The sequence below is a fragment of the Schistocerca gregaria genome, chromosome 1, assembly GCF_023897955.1.
Source record: "Schistocerca gregaria isolate iqSchGreg1 chromosome 1, iqSchGreg1.2, whole genome shotgun sequence".
Lineage (NCBI taxonomy): Eukaryota > Metazoa > Arthropoda > Insecta > Orthoptera > Acrididae > Schistocerca > Schistocerca gregaria.
In genome coordinates this window covers 1,012,097,041-1,012,120,837 of record NC_064920.1, presented here as the reverse complement: position 1 = coordinate 1,012,120,837, position 23,797 = coordinate 1,012,097,041, and the positions used below count along the sequence as shown (strand labels likewise).

The 23,797-nt window shown below is 41.9% G+C and overlaps 1 protein-coding gene across 1 annotated transcript in view; it reads right to left on the bottom strand.

Moving 5' to 3' along the window:
- Window positions 1-23,424, bottom strand: part of LOC126284714 (polycystin-2-like) — a 162,242-nt gene extending 138,818 nt beyond the window's left edge. Inside the window, exon 1 of the mRNA XM_049983881.1 lies at window positions 23,308-23,424. Within this exon, the coding sequence (XP_049839838.1) occupies window positions 23,308-23,424 (117 nt within the window). The remainder of the gene's footprint in view (window positions 1-23,307) is intronic.
- Window positions 23,425-23,797: the final 373 nt, after the last annotated feature.

Genomic DNA, 23,797 nt, shown 5'->3' with positions numbered 1-23,797 from the left:
CTCTGACTTCCAGCCTCTCGGCAGGTTCCTACCAGCGGTTTTTATAGTTTGTGAGTGTTCTGTCGCTTCCAGTTGCCCCCCTTTTTTTTTAAGCGTCTCGCTCTGTGTATCTTCATACTGTGACGGACTTTTAACTTGCGTCTGACTCCTGTGATTTTAAGTGCGCAACAAATTGCCAGATGTGTTCTTTTAACTTTTTTTAATTTTTAACTGTCCCCCAATGCATGTCCCCATATTGGTGTATATTCTAACTCCCATCATCTCCATCTACTCTGTTTTATGTCCCCCTTTCATCCCCCTTTTTTTTGTAATCGTTCCCCTTTCATTTTTTTTGTACAATTGTTTGGCTGAAGAGCGCCGGACTGTGCTGCTGCCAGCCCCATGGGCAGGTGGATGAAATTACAACAAAGAAAGAAAATTATGTTTTATTTCTCAGGCAGATGCGAGAAAAAGATAGTAAAACAAACTCCCGCCCACAATACCTCGCTCTCTTTTCGGAATGCGAAACTCTTACTGCACATAAGAAGCGTGCCGCTGTAATAAGTGTTTTTTTCTGTTTCCATAGCATTTCATTTGATTAATATACACTCCTGGAAATGGAAAAAAGAACACATTGACACCGGTGTGTCAGACCCACCATACTTGCTCCGGACACTGCGAGAGGGCTGTACAAGCAATGATCACACGCACGGCACAGCGGACACACCAGGAACCGCGGTGTTGGCCGTCGAATGGCGCTAGCTGCGCAGCATTTGTGCACCGCCGCCGTCAGTGTCAGCCAGTTTGCCGTGGCATACGGAGCTCCATCGCAGTCTTTAATACTGGTAGCATGCCGCGACAGCGTGGACGTGAACCGTATGTGCAGTTGACGGACTTTGAGCGAGGGCGTATAGTGGGCATGCGGGAGGCCGGGTGGACGTACCTCCGAATTGCTCAACACGTGGGGCGTGAGGTCTCCACAGTACATCGATGTTGTCGCCAGTGGTCGGCGGAAGGTGCACGTGCCCGTCGACCTGGGACCGGACCGCAGCGACGCACGGATGCACGCCAAGACCGTAGGAACCTACGCAGTGCCGTAGGGGACCGCACCGCCACTTCCCAGCAAATTAGGGACACTGTTGCTCCTGGGGTATCGGCGAGGACCATTCACAACCGTCTCCATGAAGCTGGGCTACGGTCCCGCACACCGTTAGGCCGTCTTCCGCTCACCCCCCAACATCATGCAGCCCGCCTCCAGTGGTGTTGCGACAGGCATGAATGGAGGGACGAATGGAGATGTGTCGTCTTCAGCGATGAGAGTCGCTTCTGCCTTGGTGCCAGTGATGGTCGTATGTGTGTTTGGCGCCGTGCAGGTGAGCGCCACAATCAGGACTGCATACGACCGAGGCACACAGGGCCAACACCCGGCATCATGGTGTGGGGAGCGATCTCCTACACTGGCCGTACACCTCTGGTGATCGTCGAGGGGACACTGAATAGTGCATGGTACATCCAAACCGTCATCGAACCCATCGTTCTACCATTCCTAGACCGGCAAGGGAACTTGCTGTTCCAACAGGACAATGCACGTCCGCATGTATCCTGTGCCACCCAACGTTCTCTAGAAGGTGTAAGTCAACTACCCTGGCCAGCAAGATCTCCGGATCTGTCCCCCATTGAGCATGTTTGGGACTGGATGAAGCGTCGTCTCATGCGGTCTGCACGTCCAGCACGAATGCTGGTCCAACTGAGGCGCCAGGTGGAAATGGCATGGCAAGCCGTTCCACAGGACTACATCCAGCATCTCTACGATCGTCTCCATGGGAGAATAGCAGCCTGCATTGATGCGAAAGGTGGATATACACTGTACTAGTGCCGACATTGTGCATGCTCTGTTTCCTGTGTCTATGTGCCTGGGGTTCTGTCAGTGTGATCGTGTGATGTATCTGACCCCAGGAATGTGTCAATAAAGTTTCCCCTTCCTGGGACAATGAATTCACGGTGTTCTTATTTCAATTTCCAGGAGTGTATTATGGAATTGTTAACAGAAATTTCTTAATACTACTGGTGCTAACGAACGAAGGTGTTTTTCCCCCCACCAATCGCATGCTCCAGTGGCCACCACTACGACACAGTTAGGTAAAATATAAACTATTTTACATTAAACATATGTGGTGAAACACCGATACGAACAACGTCTGCCATTCTGTCACACTCTCAGTCAATCTTTTTTTTTCTTTATTGTTATTTTTAAACCTGTTTACAGGCAGGCCTGCAGCAGCATACTACGCCGCTCTTTGGCCGCAGAGAAACACAAAAGATACAAATGGAGACAATTAGAGAAAAAAATACGATGGACATATAAACGGAGACAAACACTTTGTAAAATACATGGAGCCCTTCATGGGCATAGAGTCCAAGATAAAATTTGTTCAGACACTCGGACACATACATAGCCAAAAATTGTCACACGTGAACGTAGGTGCACAAAACGAATAACACTGAACCACTTAAGCACAAAACGACGGCATACACAGAAACATGAGGAGTTGATCTCCAGCACGCGAATGTTCACTAACCGTGTACGAGTCCTGGGACCTGCCAAGAGAGGAGGAGGGGGGGTGGGAGAGAGAGAGGGGAGAGCAGATGCCATGGGCAGGGGAGATAGGGGGAAGGGAGGAAGAGGGAGGGGAAGCCTGGAGGAAGGGTAAGGGGGAAAAGGAAAGAGAAGGGAGGGAGGGTGCCTAAAGGAAATAACACAGGAAGGGGGGGAGGATCAAAGTTGATAGGAGGGGTCGATGGAGGGGAGTCTCAGTCAATCAAAATTTCTCGGAAAACACTTCAAACGCGATCTTTGACGAAAACGTCAAATAACTCCGTATACTGTCAAATGTTTGGCATAAATAGTGAAGTTCGACAAATTACTTGATCACATATGGAGGTTTCAAAAGTTAACACTCTGAGTACGGTCAATGTGGCTGCAAATACTCAGTGACTCGAGTTCAGGTAGTCATGAACTGCAGACAGCGGCAAGAGCCGGGGTTAAAATGATGGCCAACTGAGATGTTTTCCTGGCAGCGTGTAGAGCTGACATCTGCCGGCGACACCGAGCAGCAGTGCAGCACGCATCAGTTGTGTATTGGATCTCGCAATAAGAAATTCAGGAGGAAAATACTGAAAGTAGGAGATATCTCCTTATCGATATCACTTACTTATTTCCAGATGCTTATGGAAATTGGAATATGTGCCCATATCTGCTGACAGTTTGTGAATACAATACTTCACACCCAGCAACGCACTTGTTAAAGTATTTGTTATATATCGCAACTTCGACTATGGAAACGTCATTTTGCATTATTAGCCCGAACTAATTATAGTATGATGCGGACAACATGTAAATGACGTGGCTGGATTTTGACAATGGAATAGATCCTGTATTGAAACGGTTTTCGTATTACAGTACCCTGAGTGTTTGCTGCATGAATATTCGCATAAAAACAAATGAGGTGCGAGAGCGCCGGTCATACTGCAAAAAGTATGAAACTTTTACTTACACGTCTTGGCAGTTAGTGTCGTCACTTTCATACTTTCCAATTGGCTGGGGACAGACTTTGTATGTTTTACATAACAGATTTTGCCAAACTAGTTTCCCTGTATTCTAGTTCCCAATTTTGATAGGTTTCATGTGGGATAATCTGTATGTGCTCTTGAAAAGGCGTATCATGAGATATAATTTGTTGTGATTGCATCCTGGGAAGCGAGGCACCGAATTAATATTTATGAGTGTGCCACTCTCACTTTTCTAACTCACAGTTTAATTTTTCATTGTTTGTCACACAGAACATGACTGCAAAATGACTGATCAAAAAATCACCGACTGGTGTGTGTTACACAATTGTCAAGTATGGCAGTTTTTCATCTAACATTCACAAGTCATGTGGATAAAGCTCATAATATGAACACTTGATAGAACTGGAAAACATGTTTAACATTTCAAGGTAACTGAAATGCAGAGTTCGGTATGTTTCCCTGAAGTAAAAAATCCAGACTAAAATTGAAAACAGTTCATACAGTGTAATGCCTTTGTGGTACCCATATCATGGGATATATGGTTGTACACCACTTACCGTTCTTGCTAAAGAAGTTTGTATGACCTACAGGTATATAGAGTTCCCTCAAGTACTTACAGCAAGCAGATATCTTATAATTTTATCACAAACTTCCCCAGGAGATCAGAAATGAAGTTAAGTTGCTGTTGAAATGCAATTTCTATCACAGTATCTGAACGCCAAAAACAAAAGTATCAAGTATCATTGTTGATTTGCTTGAGAACTATTTATGATACACAAGTCTTAAGATGTGTAATAACCAAACATAGCACATGTACAAAATTAAACACACAGACATATACATAGATAAATCAGATAATTATTCACAAACACTTAAATAAATAATATACTCAAAAAATTAAACTCACTGATTGGTGAACAAAAACATAAGTGTCTTCTGTGTACAACAAATTTGAGAAAAATGTTCTTGTAAGGTAGCTACATGTAAGATTTTGTGGACCAAACAAAATACAGTCAAATACAAATTCAGAAGAGAACAATATCAATTGAAATTTTAGCGTTTCATTTCTGAGTAGATCCACTATTGCCTATTCTAAATTGTAGTTTAGAAATATCGTTTTTGATACTTTTTCACTTGGAATACGGGATCGTCTATCTGTTATTGTTTCATCTACATGCTGATAACTGACGATGGTCGAAGTAGAGAGGATATAAAATGTAGATTGGCAATGGCAAGGAAAGCGTTTCTGAAGAAGAAAAATTTGTTAACATCGAGCATGGATATAAATGTTAGGAAGTCGTTTGCCCCTGCTTTGAAAATATGCACTTACGTGGAACACGTGTGGCCATAATACAAAGACGTCGTTTAATTATTTGAAACAACGTGGGAAACAAAACATGATTTTCTTTCCACCACAGCAATAGATCTCGTGATCTGTGTATCAGTGGCATCTTCATATATTTATAAAGCTCGACTATGCTTGCAGCAGGTGGATTGTCTACACTTTGGAGCAAGCCTCTGAATATGTTTATTTTGAAAAATGCCACTATTGACTTCACTTTGCCCTTGCGTCTGTAATTGGTTCAAGGCTTACTTGCACAATTAAATTTAGTGTATGTTAAAAACAACATACTACCATTTGCACATCATCATTTTGCTGCTGCAAAAAGGTAAATATCGAAATAGATGACAGAGGATAGAAAAACAATTAAAATCGCTCAAAAGAGGATAGACAGCTGGACCTGATGGGATACCAGTTCGATTTTACACAGAGTACGCGAAAGAACGTGCCCCCTTTCTTGGAGCGGTGTACCGTAGGTCTCTAGAAGAGCGTAGCGTTCCAAAGGATTGGAAAAGGGCACAGGTCATCCCCGTTTTCAAGAAGGGACGTCGAACAGATGTGAGATGAGATGTACTGGAACAGAGTAACAAGGATTCGCAAAAGCGCTTTATACATTGAGGTTAAATGAGAATGCACACCAAAGCATATCAAAAAATAATTTTCCCACGAGATACAACAGTTAGTTGGCCGTGCGGTTCGAGGCGATTCTGTCCGGAACAGCGCGACTGCCACGGTCGCAGGTTCGAATCCTGCCTCGGGCATGGATGTGTGTGATGTCCTTAGGTTAGTTAGGTTTAAGTAGTTCTAAGTTCTAGGGGACTGATGACCTCAGATGTTAAGTCCCATAGTGCTCAGAGCCATTAAGGTACTTTAGTTAACTGTGAGTCGAATTCCGTCGGGTGATGCTGAGGGAATTAGATTAGGAAATGAGACATTTGAAGTAGTAAAGGAGTTTTGCTATTTGGGGAGCAAAATAACTGACGATGGTCGAAGTAGAGAGGATATAAAATGTAGATTGGCAATGGCAAGGAAAGCGTTTCTGAAGAAGAAAAATTTGTTAACATCGAGCATGGATATAAATGTTAGGAAGTCGTTTCTGAAAGTATTTCTATGGAGTGTAGCCATGTATGGAAGTGAAGCGTGGACGATAAATAGTTAAGACAAGAAGAGAATAGAAGCTTTCGAAATGTGGTGCTACAGACGAATGCTGAAGATTAGATGGGTAGATCACATAACTAATGAGGAAGTACTGAATAGGATTGGGGAGAAGTTTGTGGCACAACTTGACTAGAAGAAGGGATCGGTTGGTAGGACATGTTCTGAGACATCGAGGGATCACCAATTTAGTATTGGAGGGCAGTGTGGAGGTTAAAAATCGTATAGGGAGACCAAGAGATGAATACACTAAGCAGATTCAGAAAAATGTAGGTTGCAGTAGGTACTGGGAGATGAAGAAGCTTGCACAGGACAGAGTAGCATGGAGAGCTGCATCAAACCAGTCTCAGGACTGAAGACCACAACAACAACAACAACAACAGTTAACTGTGTTGTTTGCTGACTGGATTATATTCCCCTCTCATTGGCGGGAAAAACCTCTTCGTTGCTTTGGCGAATGTTTGGTGACGCTGAAGCTTTTTTTGTTCATGCTCTGCCATTAGAAGAGCGACTTAGGCCACGGCACCGCCATAGATCACTCATCTATGCCACCATCTAAACTACATTTGCATACAACTATGAAATTTTTTGTGGTATTTTCTAGTCTTGGTTTATGTCTCCAAATATAATATCAGGTACGTCCTCAGTCTCACGGACATCGTTCTTATTTATGTTGCCGTATATTTTTTCCCTAGTCATACGTCTATACATATCTTTTGTCGGTTCAAAATGGACCCAATTTCCAATACGTGTTAGCCCTTTCACGCTCTCTGCATCAAGAAGTGGCCCGTTCACACTTTCCACAGTTAGCCGGTTTCTTATGTCTGTTTTTATCAAATTAACCTTACAGAAAACTCGCCCGTAATCAGCATTTGTATGAGGTAGGGTCAGTGTGTAGTTATAGCATCATCATAATCATCATAATCATTATCATTAACACTTTCGCGTCCACTGCACACTGAACTTCTGTTCATTGTAGTGCTGCCCACTGCATATCGCATTCGTTGGCAGTAGTGCTTAAAACTACGGTACATTCCGGTCTCTTGCGACGAACTCTGAGGAAAACTGAGGGAGCTGAGGGAACTAGGAAAAACTGCCTATTGGCTTCTGTCTCGGGTTTTTCGGCCGACGTTCATCTGATGATTTTACTGAGGTTTCGCCAGCACGAGCGGCTGGCATTTGCGGCAGCGAGCTCGGCTCCAATTCACCATAAGCAATGGAGGGTGAAGCTTTGACAATGCCAGCCACTCGTGCTGGTCAAACGTCAGTAAAATCATCAGATGAACGTCGGCCGAAGAACTCGAGACAGGAGCCAATAGGCAGTTTGTCAACAAGTGGCCAAGAAAGCCTAAACTATTTCGAACTAGGAAAACTTCAAAAGGAACATTAAAATCCGCGAACATTCCTAAAACGTCTACTTTTCATGTTTCACACTCAATGTAGCCATAGTGTAAAGATCCATTTACGCTATAAATTATTACCCACAGTAAAAAATCATGTTATAAAATTTCCTATGTCGGAATCTCGTGTCCTCGTAGTTCGCACAGTAGACCACAAATCTCCCATTTGTGCGAGAAACCTCGTACGTTTGACAACACTGATGCCACTAAGGACGCCGATGCTCACGTGGACCGGAATCCGGAAACAATGCAGGTTTGTCGCATGAAGCCCACCTCGGCGCCGGTTTCTGCTGGCTCCACCCAACGGTCGTTTCCCACACTCTCCGTACAAAACTGGAGGCTGTATCCATTACAGAAGACGAGTATTTCCAGCATTCAGTTTACATAAAAGAAGGCACAAATAAATACGAGGGTCACTCCAAAAGTAATGCACACTTTTGTTTTTAAAAAAAATCCGTATTTTATTCTACATGTTTGAAAGTTTTACAGGGTGTAGATAATCCTTTAGGACAATATTTTCATTTCTCCACATAATTTCCATCCCTGTCAACTGCCTTACTCCATCGTGGAACCAGCGCCTGTATACCCACACGGTAGAATTCTGGACCAACCTGTTGGAGACACTGTTTGGCAGCGTGCACAAGGGAGTCATCATCTTCAAACCTTGTCCCACGAAGAGAGTCTTTCAGTTTCGCAAAGAGATGATAGTCACATGGAGCCAGGTCAGGACTGTAAGGCAGGTTTTTCAGAGTTGTCCATCCGAGTTTTGTGATCGCTTCGATGGTGTTTTGACTGTCATGTGGCCGTGCATTGTAGTGCAACAGCAAAACATCCTGCTTTTGACGATGTGGTCGAACACGACTCAGTCGAGCTTGAAGTTTCTTCAGTGCCATCACATATGCATCAGATTTTATGGTGGTTCCACTTGGCATGATGTACACAAGCAAGAGTCCTTCGGAATCTAAAAACATCGTAGCCATAACTTTTACAGCAGGTGGTGTGGTTTTGAATTTTTTTTTCTTGGGTGAATTTGCATGATGCCACTTCATTTATTGCCTCTTCGTCTCGGGTGAAAAATGATGGAGCCATGTTTCATCACCTGTCACAATTCTTCCAAGAAATTCATCTCCACCATTCTCGCACTGTTCCAAACGTTCGCTGCATACCGTTTTTCTTGTTTCTTTGTGAGCCACTGTCAACATTCTGGGAACCCACCTGGCACAAACCTTTTTTAACGCCAACACTTGTAGTATTCCGCAAACACTTCCTTCCCCTCTCCCAACGTAGCGTGACAATTCGCTCACTGTGATGCGTCTGTCAGCAGTCACCAATTCGTTAACACTCTGCACATTGTCTGGAGTGTGCGCAGTACGATGCCTGCCGCTGCGAGGACATTCCTCAATATTGCCGTGCCCGCTATCATCACGTAACCTGTTTGCCCACTGACTAACTGTACTGCTATCGACAGCAGCATCTCTATACACCTTTTTCAACCTCTTGTGGATGTTTCCCACTGTCTAGTTTTCACAGCACAGGAATTCTATGACAGCACGATGCGTCTGACGAACGTCAAGTGTAGCAGCCATCTTGAAGACAAGCTGAACGGCGCCACTCACGGGAACACGTTGAACTAAGTTTGAAAACAAGCGGGAAGGATGTATCTACACACTGTAAAACTTTCACACATGCAGAAAGAAAACCGTATTTTTACAAAAATAGTGTGCATTTCTTTTGGAGTGACCCTCGTATATGCGCCACAGGTGTTTAGAAGCCTGAGAGTACAAATTAGTAACTAGATGGGTGATCGATCGATCGTTCAGCATTCGGCACCCCCTGAAACCGACGCCCGGATCCGGTGCACCTCTAGCACCCCCGAGTACAGCCCCCTCTGCAATAATATGACAGAAGTCATGGGATACCTTTTAATATCGTGCCGGCCCTTCTTTCGCTTGACGTAGTGGAGCAACTAGACGTGGCATGCACTCAACAACTCGTTGCAAGTCTCCTGTAGAAAGATTGATCCGTGCTGCCTCTACAGCCGCCCATAATTGCGAAAGCGTTGCTGGTGTAGAACGTCGTGCATGAACTGGCCTCTCGATTGTGTCTCATAAATGTTAGATGGGATTCATGTTGAGCGATGTGGCTGGCCAAATCTTTCGCTCAGATTATCCAGAATGTTCTTCAAACCAACTGTGAACAATTGTGGCCCAGTGACATCGTGCACTCTCATCCATAAAATTCCATCGTTGTTTTGGAACAGTCAGTGGTAGATTCAAATGAACCAGAGGACCCAGTCCATTCCATGTAAACACAGCCACACCATTATGGATCCACCAACAGCTTGCACAGTGCCTTGTTGACAACTTGGGTAAATTGAGACTCATCTGAGCAAGTCACAGTTTTCCAGAAGTCTATAACCCAACTGATATGGTCACAAACCCAGGAGAGGCGCTGTAGGCGATGTCATGCTGTTAGCAGAGGCACTCCCATCGATCGTCTGCTGACACAGCCCAATAACGCCAAATGTCACCGCACTGTCCCAAAGGTTGGATTCGTCGTATGTTCCATATTGATTTCTGCTATTATTTCACGCAGTGCTGCTTGTATGTTAACACCTGAATACTCTATGTAAAATAAGTTGTTGTTTATCACCAACACTGTTCAATATATGGTTCAAATGGCTCTGAGCATTATGGGACTTAACTGATGAGGTCATCAGTCCCCTAGAACTTAGAACCACTTAAACCTAATCAACCTAATGACATCACACACATCCATGCCCAAGGCAGGATTCGAACCTGCGACCGTATCGGTCGCGCGGTTCCAGACTGTAGCGCCTAGAACCGCTCGGCCACTCCGGCTGGCTGTTCAATATATACCTGGAGGAAATTATTAGTGAAAGTTTTGATGGAAGGAGAGGAGTTTGTATAGGGGGTCGGAGAGTGGAGTGCACAAGATTTGCGAAGACATGGTTGTGATGGCAGAGAGTGTAAGAGAGATGGAACAAATGTTAGATGATATAAACACAAAATTAGAAGAATGCGGAATGAAGACTAACAAGAAGAAAGCGAAAAACATGGTTATTGGAGGAATGGGGAGAAAATACCGCGTGAAAATAGGGGAAGAGGAAAAGGAGCAAATGAATAACTTCAATTACTTAGGGAAGTGTAACAATGGATGATATGTGTTGCTCAACAGAAATTAGGAAAAGAATTGCAATGGCAAAAGAAGGATTCAAGAGGAAACAGAAATTACTTTGTGGACCACTAAACAAAGATCTGAGGAAAAGACTTGCCAAATGTTACATCTGCAGTGTTGCACTATATGGTGCAGAGACCTGGATATTGAGGAAGGAAGATGAAAGAAGATTGGAGGCACTAGAAATGTGGATAGGGAGAAGAATTGAAAAAGTGTAATGGGAAGACCGAGTTAGGAATGAAGAAGTATTAAGAAGAGTTGAAGAAGAAAGAAACATGCTGAAAGTCATCAGAAAGAGAAAACGGAACTGGATTAGATATTGTTTGAGGAGGGACTGTTTATTGAAGGAAGAAATAGAAGGAAAGATGGAGGGAAAAAGGGGAAGAGGAAAAATAAGTTATCACATGCTGGACAATATCAAAGGAGACAAATATTAAAAAAAAAAAGACGGGTAATAGACAGACAAAAGTTGAAGGTGCTTAACCCTTGACAAGAACTGCCGTAAGCCAGAATACCATACTACTACTACTCTATGCAAACGTCCCTGCTCTCGGCCGCTAAGCAAAAAAAAAAAAAAAAAAAAAAAACTGCTGAGATCATCAGTCCCTAAGCTTACACACCACTTAACCTAAATTGTGCTAAGGACAAACACACACACCCATGCCCGAGGGAGGACTCGAACCTCCGCCGGGACCAGCCGCACAGCCCGTGACTGCAGCGCCCTGACTGCTCGGCTAATCCCGCGCGGCTCGTCGCTAAGCGAAGGCCATCGGCAAATGCGAGAGATAATGCCTGAAATTTGGTATTCTCGGCACACTCTTCACACTGTGGATCTCGGAATACTGAATTCCCTAACGATTTCTGAAATGGAATGTCCCAAGCATCTAGCTCCACCTACCTTTCCGCATCCACAGTCTGTTATTCCCGTCATGCGGCAATAATCACGTCGGAAACCTTTTCAAGTGAATAGAGTTGCCATCTGTCCCAGTATATCGGGACCATTACCATTATGGGCCTTCTCGTCCCGACAGCCCGGCAAGACTCAGCTTTGTCCTGGTTTTGCGAAATACTATTATGAGCTTGGCTCAAGTACTAAAGTAACACCACCTGTTACCGGAACATAATAAATGCAGCCCCAGTTAGTTTTATTTGTGTCGTTAAATGATTCAAATGGTTGTGAGCGCTATGGGACTCAACATCTGAGACCATCAGTCCCCTAGAACTTAGAACTACTTAAACCTAACTAACCTAAGGATATCACACACGTTCATGCCCAAAGCAGGATTCGAACCTGCAACCATAGCGGTCACGCGGTTCCATACTGAAGCGCCTAGAACCCCTCTTCCACAACGGCCGGCTTCTGTCGACAAGTGTATTTTGACAAGGTCGCCTCACAGATGACGTTGCAAGCTACGTATTCTCTATCAACGATGCAAGCACCTTCTAGAGCTAGCGCCATCATTCGATAAAATACCAGACTTCTCCAGTAGTACGGAGTTGGAACTATTTAAGCAGCCCGACGCGGAAGACTCGGGCAGGACCTATTTCAATAGCGATCTGATAAGACGAGTCTTTCTAAACGTAATACGAACAACGAGTGCAAATTGGTAATGTTTTTAGTGTTTACTGGAGGTCTATAAGCCGTGAAGTGCACTTCGATGACTAAAGTGTTACTGTTAACCATATCGTATAATAAATTTACCTTATCATTGCTGCAAAAAGGTGGGAATTTGAGGAGATGGGACCTGGATAAACTGAAAGAACCAGAGGTTGTAGAGACCTTCAGGGAGAGCATTAGGGAACGATTGACGAGAATGGGGGAAAGAAATACAGTAGAAGAAGAATGGGTAGATTTGAGAGATGAAATAGTGAAGATAGCAGAGGATCAAGTAGGTAAAAAGACGAAGGCTAATAGAAATCCTTGGGTAACAGAAGAAATATTGAATTTAATTGATGAAAGGAGAAAATATAAAAACGCAGTTAATGAAGCAGGCAAAAAGGAATACAAACGTTTCAAAAATGAAATAGACAGGAAGTGCAAAATGTCTAAGTAGGGATGGCTAGAGGACAAATGTAAGAATGTAGAGGCGCATATCACTAGGGGTAAGATAGATACTACCTACAGGAAAATTAGAGAGACCTTTGGAGAAAAGAGAACCACTTGCATGAATACCAAGAGCTCAGATGGAAGCCCAGTTCTAAGTAAAGAAGTGAAAGCAGAAATGTGGAAGGAGTATATAGGGGGTCTATACAAGAGCGATGTTCTTGAGAACAATATTATAGAAATGGAAGAGAATGTAGACGAAGATGAAATAAGAGATATCATACTGCGCGAAGAGTTTGACAGAGCACTGAAAGACCTAAGTCAAAACAAGGCCCAGGGAGTAGACAACATTCCATTAGAAATACTGACAGCCTTGAGAGAGCCAGACCTAACAAAACTCTGCCATCTAGTGAGCGAGATGTATGAGACAGGCGAAATACCCTCAGAAGAATACAATAATCCCAATCCCAAAGAAATCAGTTATTGACAGATGTGAAAACTACCTAACTATCAGTTTAATAAGCCACAGCTGCAAAATACTAACATGAATTCTTTACGAACAGATGGAAAAACTGGTAGAAGCCGACTTCGGGGAAGATCAGTTTGGATTCCGTAGAAATGTTGGAACATATGAGGTAGTACTGACCCTACGACTTATCTTAGAAAATAGATTAAGGAAAGATAAACCTACTTATCTAGCATTTGTAGACTTGGAGAAAGCTTTTGACAATGTTGACTGGAATACTCTCTTTCCAATCCTGAAGGCAGCAGTCGTAAAATACGGGGAGCGAAAGGCTATTTCCAATTTGTGCAGAAACCAGATGGCAGTTATATAGAGTCGAGGCGTATGAATGTGAAGCAGTGGTTGGGAATGGAGTGAGACAGGGTTGTAGCCTGTCCCCGATGTTATTGAATCTGTATATTGAGTAAGCAGTGAAGGAAACAAAACAAAAATTTTGAGTAGGTACTAAAATCCATGGAGAAGAAATAAAAACTTTGAGCTTCGCCGATGACATTGTAATTCTGTCAGAGGCAGCAAAGGACCTGGAAGAGCAGCTGAACAGAATGGACAGTGTCTTGAAAGGAGGGTATAAGATGAACATCAACAAAACCAAAACGAGAATAATGGAATGTAGTCGAATTAAATCGGGTGATGCTGAGGGAATTAGGAAGAGGAGCTTGTGGCACAAGTTGACTAGAAGAAGGGAGCGGTTGGTAGGACATGTTCTGAGACATCGAGGGATCACCAGTTTAGTACTGGAGGGCAGCGCGGAGGGTAAAAATCGTAGAGGGAGACCAAGAGATGAATACACTAAGCAGATTCAGAAGGATGTAGGCTGCAGTAGGTACTGAGAGATGAAGAAGCTTGCACAGGATAGAGTAGCATGGAGAGCTGCATCAAACCAGTCTCAGGACTGAAGACCATAACAACAACAACTGTGCACGTCGGCCGCAGCTATCCAACACTGTTTTATCACAAATCACAATGGAGCAACATCTCTAAATCAAGCGTTCAAGATATTCTCCATAATGTTTCTAAGAACAGAAATTGGTGTGTAATGTTTGTCTTGCATTCCTTGACTCCTGAACAAACATGACGACGAGTGGGCGCTTACCGCAACATGACTGAAACGTAAAATGTGGACAACCTTTTCTTGAAAAAAATCTTTGTGGCTGACAGGGTTTGAAGTTATCACTGCGAAGCTACTGGAAAACGATAAAGTGCAGAAATCCACATGAAGGGGTGAACGTCACAAAGAAAGGCTTTACTGGATTATTCCACGGTTATGTATGAATAGCCTATGCGTTATACTCAAGGGGGGGAGTGGAGATTACGTAGAACACACAAAGCATCGAAACCGCATTCTTAACGTTTCACTATTATTTTATTAAATCAGTCTCGAAAGTGTTTGATCTGATGGGCTATTATAAAGGCAAATGCATTTTTCGCTAGTTGCTGGATAAATTACTGAAACCAGTTTGTTTTAAAAAGACAGCAGTTGACTTTAGTCTATGTATACATCTATACCTCGACAGTCGTTTTAGGATGTGTGGTGGTGGGTTAAGCTTGAATTTCTTTGATATGCGTAGAACGAAGCAAGAAGTTGCCTGACTTCTTGGAAGGTATCTCCTCTGTATTTTATCGATAAATTTTGCATGATGCAAGACGCTCCCCTTACACGGCAAACGGCAAAAATTCGATATGATTCCTACCGAACATGTTGTACTCAAAATTTCAAATTGTCTTAGCCACATAGCTTATTGATTGCAACTAGGGCTGTTGATAAAATATCGAAATATGGATATTTTTTACAAAAAATATTGACCCATATGGGCGATGTTCAATTCACCGACATATCGATATCGAAATGGCAATGTCGAGTGGCGATATTTTTATTTTGTAGTATTGTATTATGGTCCACCCCCCCCCCCCCCCCCCCCGCCTCGCCATGAACCATGAGCCTTGGCGCTGGTGGGGAGGCTTGCGTGCCTCAGCGATACAGATGGCCGTACCATAGGAGCAACCACAACGGAGGGGTATCTATTGAGAGGCCAGACAAACGTGTGGATCCTAAAGAGGGGCAGCAGTAGTTGCAGGGGCGACAGTCTGGATGATTTCTATATATTCCTGTTAGTCTCACAACAGAAATACTAGACTGTTATTAGTGATTAGCTTTCTAGCTCAGTACTTAACAGACAATAAAACGATTGTTTTATTTTATCAATCATCAAATGGTCCTTGAAAGAGCTTGTAACACAGAAATGCTTGCTTTTATACAATGACAGCAGCAGGTTGACAACATATTTATGGTTTCCCGTAGGACGTTGAATCATGTAGCAGGCTACAGGACTGAATGAATATTTAGCCTAAATGAACTGATTGCTGCGGATTTTGTAGCACCTCTTTTCGGATAAACAAATATCCTATCGCAATATGACATAAAACATGATAGTTCTGGCTTTCATTACAACTGCTCAAAGCGGCACAAAAACAACATGATGCTACAACAACAACAACAACAACAACAAGCAGTCCTACTTAAATATGCGTAACTCTCCTCAACAGCAACGATAATTGAGCTTTCGAACAACATTTTTAAGTTTGTGCTCATCATTTACTTTCACTATAAAACCGGAACCAACGATCTGTTGAATGTACCTCTGATACATATAAAACGAAGAAGCAAGTAGGCCTATTTCCGAGCGTGAAACGTCGTTCGAGCCACAAGTAGAATAAGCGAATGCAGAACCTGTGTATGAATGCGCCTGCATCCACACGAAAAGACACTCGATAATTACAAAAATATGCTTCTTTACATTACAGTGCCTCCCCCCATGAACCATGGACCTTCCCGTTGGTGGGGAGGCTTGCGTGCCTCAGAGATACAGATGGCCGTACCGTAGGTGCAACCACAACGGAGGGGTATCTATTGAGAGGCCAGACAAACGTGTGGTTCCTGAAGAGGGGCAGCAGCCTTTTCAGTAGTTGCAGGGGCAACAGTCTGGATGATTGACTGATCTGGCCTTGTAACAATAACCAAAACGGCCTTGCTGTGATGGTACTGCGAATGGCTGAAAGCAAGGGGAAACAGCAGCCATAATTTCCCCCGAGGGCATGCAGCTTTACTGTATGATTATATGATGATGGCGTCCTCTCGGGTAAAATATTCTGGAAGTGAAATAGTCCCCCATTTGGATCTCCAGGCAAAGCCTACTCAGGAGGACATCGTTATCAGGGGAAACAAAACTGATATTCTATGGATCGGAGTGTGGAATGTCTGATCCCTTAATCGCGTAGGTAGGTTAGAAAACTTAAAAAGGGAAATAGATAGGTTAAAGTTAGATATAGTGGGGATTAGTGAAGTTTGGTGGCAGGAAGAACAAGACCTCTGGTCAGGTGAATACAGAGTTATAAATACACAATCAAATACGGGTAATGCAGGAGTTGGTTTAGGAACGAAAAAAAAGGAGTGCTGCTATGCAACTACGAACAGCATAGTGAACGTATTGCTGTAGACAAGATAGACACGAAGCCTTCGCCTACCACATTAGGGAAAGTTTATATGCCAACTAATTCGGCAGATGACGAAGAGATCGAAGAATTGTATGATGAGATAAAAGAAATTATTCATACACTGGAGGGAGACGAGAATTTAATGGTCATAGGGGACTGGAATTCGACAGTAGGCAAAGAAAGAGAAGGAAAAGTAGTAGGTGAATATGGAATGGGGTAATGAATGAGAGGAATCCGCCTGATAGCATTTTAATCATATCTAACACATGGTTAAAAATCATGAAACAAGGTTGTATGCATGGAAGAGGCCTATAGACACTGGAAGGTTTTAGATGGATTGTATGATGGTAAGACAGAGATTTATGGAGCAGATTTTAAATTGTAAGACATTTCTAGGGGCAGATGTGGATTCTGAACAGTAGATTAATGTTGAAGAAACTGCGAGAAGTTGGGAATTAAAGAAGATGGGATCTGGATAAACTGAAAGAGCCAGAGGTAGAAGAGAGTTTCAGGGAGACCATTAGGGAGCAATTGACAAGAATGGGGGAAAGAAATACAGTAGAAGAAGAGTGGGTAGCTTTGAGAGATGAAATAGTGAAGGCAGCAGAGGATCAAGTAGGTAAAAAGACGAGGGCTAGTAGAAATCCTTGGGTAACACAAGATATATTGAACTGAATGACGAAACGAGAAAATATAAAAATGCAGTAAATGAGAGAGACAAAAAGGAGATTGACAGGAAGTGCAAAATGGCTAAATAGAGTTGGCTGGAGGACAAAGGTAAGGACGTAGAGGCATGTATCACTAGGGGTAAGATAGAAACTGCCTACAGGAAAAGAGAACCTCTTGTATGAATATCAAGAGCTCAGATGGAAAACCAGTTCTAAGCAAAGAACGAAAGCGGAAAGGCGGAAGGAATATATAGAGGGTCTGTACAAGGGCGATGTACTTGAGGACAATATTATGGAAATGGAAGAGAATTTAGATGAAGATGAAATAGGAGAAATGATACTGCGCGAAGAGTTTGACAGAGCACTGATAGACCTAAGTCAAAACAAGGCGTCGGGAGTAGACAACATTCCATTAGAAATACTGACAGCCTTGAGAGAGCCAGGCCTAACAAAACTCTGCAATCTAGTGAGCAAGATGTATGAGACAGGCGAAATACCCTCAGACTTCAAGAAGTATATAATAATCCCAATCCCAAAGGAACCAGTTGTTGACAGATGTGAAAACTACCGAACTATCAGTTTAATAAGCCACGGATGCAAAATACTAACACGAATTCTTTACAGACAGATGGAAAAACTGGTAGAAGCCGACCTCGGGGAAGATCAGTTTGGGTTCCGTAGAAATGTTGGAACATATGAGGTAGTACTGACCCTACGACTTATGTTAGAAAATAAATTAAGGAAAGGTAAACCTACGTATCTACCATTTTTAGACTTAGAGAAAGCTTTTGACAATATTGACTGGAATACTTTCTTTCAAATTCTGAAATTGGCAGGGGTAAAATACAGGGAGCAAAAGGCTATTTACAATTTGTACAGAAACCAGATGGCAGTTATAAAAGTTGAGGGGCATGAAAGGGAAGCAGTGGTTGGGAAGGGAGTGAGACAGGGTTGTAGCCAATCTCCGATGGTTTTCAGTCTGTATATTGAGCAAGCAGTAAAGGAAACAATAGAAAAATTCGGAGTAGGTATTAAAACCCATGGAGAAGAATTAAAAACTTTGAGCTTCGCCGATGACATTGTAATTCTGTCAGAGACAGCAAAGGACTTAGAAGAGCAGTTGAATGGAATGGATAGTGTCTTGAAAGGAGGATTTAAGATGATCATCAACAAAAGCAAAACGAGGATAATGCGATGCAGTTGAACAAAATCGGGTGATGATGAGGCAATTAGATTAGGAAATGCGACGCTTAAAGTAGTAAATGAGTTTTGCTATTTGGAGAGCAAAATAACTGATGATGGTCGAAGTAGAGAGGATATAAATGTAGACTGGCAATGGCACGGAAAGCGTTTCTGAAGAAGAGACATTTGTTATCATCGAGAATAGATTTAAGTATCAGGAAGTCGTTTCTGAAAGTATTTGTATGGAGTGTAGCCATGTAAAGATGTGATACATGGATGATAAATAGTTTAGACAAGAAGAGAATATAAACTTTCGAAATGTAGTGCTACAGAACAATGCTGAAGATTAGATGGGTAGATCACATAACTAATGAGGAGGTACTGAATGGAATAGGGGAGAAGAGGAATTTGTGGTACAAGTTGACTAGAAAAAGGAATCGGTTGGTAAGGACATGTTCTGAGGCATCAAGGGATCTCCAATTTAGTATTGGGGGGCAGCGTGGAGGGTAAACACCATAGAGGGAGATGAAGAGATGAGATGAATAAGCTTGCGCAGGGTAGAGTACTCTGCATCGATTTTTCAGATTTTTGCGTCATTTGATCGCTTAGCTCTCGGATCGATTTTTCAAATTTCTCTGCGTTTTCTTTATTTTGTTGCAATAAGGCTTTCATGAGTTCTGCCAAATCAATTTGGTTAGTTGGAGGCAAACTAATTTCTGGCTTTGATGTGAGCCCGTTCGTCCTGTTTTGTCTTTCCTCTGAAGTATTCCCCAATGCATTTTCGGAGCCGTCCGACACGTTAATATTCGAAATCAAATTATCCCCTTGGTCCATGTTGCTTAAGTTGTTGGACCGTCTACTTTTAGCTTGGTTACGTGTCTGCATTAGTTCAATTTATACCCGGTACGCAACACACTAATCAAAATAAATGTATCCTCCAAAAATTACCACAGTCACACGAAAGGTACCCAACCTAGTACGCACTTTTTCACACGCAAAACAAATTTATATCTTTGATCAAGTCAGTGCAATTTACAAGCTAGAGAAAAAAAAACACATACATATAAAACACACAAATATAGAAAACAAAACAAGACAAACAACACAACGCCGTGAATCTTTTGAAAGTCTGCTCAGAAACAACGCAGGAGCTGTTTGAGCGCTGCTGTGAAAAAAATGAAGATTATACAACGCTCCTAATCTAACGTTTGAGAGATTCCAGAGTCTAGCGGAATCACAAACAGGGGCGCCATGTGTAATTTTGTTGTTTTAATTTGTTCTGAAAGCGGTGCTGATATTCAAGATCATAAAAGTGGGTTAAAAGCTGTGAGCTATCTGAGGAAGTTAACCTTGCATTACTGCGCAACTGTTTCACCAGGTATCCAGTGTAGCTTACCAAATTCCCAACCAGACTAACATTAATTAGAATCTTTTAGTACTCATCTTACAATAACTAGTGGTATATATATATATATATATATATATATATATATATAGATATATATATATATAATTTAAATAAAAAGAAATAAATCCGTTTATATTTGGACATTTATTTTAACACTGATCATTGTTCCGTTAAAATTTCAGCATATCAAACTTGATTTATAACTTAACTGGTGCCTTATTTAGGATTGTGTAAATGTGAGTTTGTAATCTTATGGAACACATCAAATAGGGAGCCAAGATTGGGAGGCTACATACAACACTGCATTCATAAAATAACACACGAAGAACGTTGAAACATATGCAAGAGGAAATTAACCACAACCAACCAATTCAACTTTCACCCAAAGAAGTTACGTTTGTACCGCAATCCTGTCCGTCATGAAATTACCACACACTGGTATACTAAATTCATACTAACTCTCTGTGAAATCTTCCCGAAAAGAATAGCTGAGGGCTACTTTGATGCTTACACCACATGCTTCATGTGGTCAACTTGGTTTACACAAAGAGTGTGACTCCACAATAATTTTGATAATTAAAATAAATTACTTCGAAACGCAATTTACAAAAGAAAAACCTCGAACTGATTACTATCGTCTTACTATTAACCTGATGGGTCAAACAATTGTATAAGCACGTGGTACTGGTCTCACAAAGTACACCCCACGTGGGTTGAACATAAAGATAAGTTGCTACATTGAAAAATATTGTTAAGGCGAGACGTTTTAATCTCACGCACATTCGCATTTATGATTGATGATCTTAGTTAGAGTTACTGATCAACATGTGGTTCCACTTTAATCACAAAGTAGTGACAAAGCAACTACTGGAAAATATTCTGAAGTTCACACTCGAAATATACTGCGTTGCAATTTAAGATAACATTAGATATTTTAGAGCAAAACCTGAAATCAAGGTGATTAAATTTTCAGTTAGGCTGAACTTAAGAAATCCATTGTCCTACGGACTTAGCAGGCACGCGCTTAGCCGGAGATCTTACCACTTCAGACGCTCGCCGCGGACAGACTGACCTGGGCTCCTACCGAGCGTGCTTAACCGATACAATCGGAAGTGAACAGAGAGGCAGCTTCCTATACCAACATGACAAGGGACGAACCATACTAAGGATAGAAACCTCTTTGCTTTTAGAAAGCATAGCTACCTGTTCCGACGTTGGGCCTACTGTTCTCTAGCATACAGGCTTGTATGCTACCATCAAGCATGCAAATAGAAATACATTTGCTCATTCATCCTCTCACACAGAAGGGAAGGGGGATGACAGAATCTTATCATATACAGTATATAAAAGAAAGCGGATGTAGGTTCCGTATGAGACTGTGTGACATGAATTACATATATACTGTGTTTTAAAGTGTAGTAGTGTGACAGATCGTTCTTGTTTATGTGTAGAAGTAACACGTTTCACTGCTCAGTCTCCTCCCAGATAGTCAGAAACACCACAGTAAATTTAGAAGAGGAATTTATGCCGTAAATGACAACAGATTTAAGAAAAAGAATGCAACAGAGACCTTTCAACATCATTGTCTTCGCAATTGTCACTAAACATTTGTTATCGTTCTTTTGAAATTCTGGTAGAAAGTAATTTTACTTTCACTGTGTGAAGAGGTCTTTCTCTTTTTTGAGCTTTCATTACGTCTAATCTTTAACTTTGACCGTGTGAAGCAAGCATACGTGGTACATAGAAGTCCGACTGCACTGGCGGGATGGGGGAGGGGGTAGCAGTGTGAACGTAACAACAAGATTTCCGATGTGAAGAAACAGCATACCAGTTGCGTCAAAAACAGTTTTTGCGGCAACTAGTGCGATATTTCTTCACATTGGCTTTCTTCAAAAATAGTTGTTGAAAATGATGATTAAAAATCTAAGTGACACAGATTGGTCTTTGCGGTGGGCGGAAACGTGTGAGAGGAATCGCTGACGTAATCGGCACACGGCGCTACCAACAAAAACTGCAACGTTTAACTTCACCATGTAATTTTCACACGACTGCTACTTCGGTGACGTTTCAGAAGCGAAAAATATAGAGAAGTCGACGTGAAGTGTTCCGGACAAATCGGATATGTGATGAAACAGAACGGCTGCCACTTACATGCAGTTACCATTGTTAGAAAAGTGGTTATTGCCAAGCGTGAATGTGCATCGTTTTCCTTTCAATCCTCGCTCTAAGATGAATAAGAAGGCAGCTACCGCTGATGTACAGCATATCTAATAATAAATCAATACCTAAGTATACAGCTGTAAAAACGGCAATATATTTACAATGTACAGCCGATATTTGTATAGGCAGGTAAGTAGACATTTTTTCCATCGACATATCAATATATTTCTTCGATGAAATGACGGTCAATATGTCATTATTTAAATATAGGTATATCGAATTCGCGATATTTTTAAAGATAACAACAGTCCTAGTTGGAACTGCCTTTCGCGTTTTGATTATACATTTTCAAAGGCACTTAAAAAAGTACAAAAGTCTTCATATTAAAAACTCTGCATGTACTGAACGTATGGGTCCATAGAACCTAGTCATCTGTCGTGAGTAACAGACAGTACAAACTAATAATTATTAGCACATTATCGGTATTCATTTTCATTAGTCATAATGTTTCTGTCTTCCATTGATTCTTTTACAAGTTTTACGTGTTCATTGGACCCATCATGTGTTAAGCAGTCTTTGTTATCTGTTCGTTTACTTTCTAGAATGGAGAACAAAGCTTTGTCAAATTTCGGAAGCATCGTTTTCATACTGCTCGTCTTTGTTACCACACCATAGAAGCAGTACACAGAATACTACAATCACTATAACACAACAGAAAACTCAAGAGACGCATGAGAAGCCCGCATTTACACGAAATGCGCGAACTTCATAGGTTTTTAATTACATAATTATATAATATCGTTTCTTCAAATCCTTTCACGCACAGTCGCCCAAAAAGAGATTTCATTACACATTAACCATGGAGATTGGAAAATTACGAAATTGCCAAGACAATGTTGTTTTGAACATATTCAACCAGTTAGCTAGGACATTGTCGTTAACTGCCTTGAATTCACATTGCTGCCCTTCGAAAATCAACAGTGTCGTTAATCACCGGCCTTGAACGACATTTTCCGTATTTACGTCGTTGTGAATATTGTTTCTGAGGAATCGCATAGAATATATATCGCTAAGAAAGTGGAAAAAAAGAATCCTAATCATACTATCGTTGATCGTTTCAATTGACTAGTAACCAAGGCAATATGTGGCAGATTTGAAACTAATTAATTTTATGCAACATTGTTACCTGTCTGAGGCGTGGCACTCCAAGCACCTTATTTTCGTTTAACACCTTTCTGTCTTGCCCTGCTATTTCTGCTTTCATTGTGGTAATTATGGAACTCCGGTAGAGGCCTTCAATCATTGGGTTTTCCAGAAACTTGAAATATAAGAATTTCTTGATTAGCAACGATTAGTGAGTATTTGTAGCTACTGATATGTTAAAAGTATTTTCCTTACCCCCCAAAAATGACGCATTGTTGACACACCATCAAATGTAACTACTCTTGTATTGTTCCCTACTGAAAATGGAGTCTGTAGAAACAGAAGTGACAAAAGCTCTGTGTAATAGTACGCTGACCGATTCACTGCACCAACCGTCACTAGAAGTAGGAAGGTAATTAAAGAATTGTTATTTATTCATAATACATATAAACATAAGCACACCGAACAAAGAATTAGTCACCTCGGGAGGCCGAACAAGAAACGCAACACGTTCAGCACTGTGTACATGACTG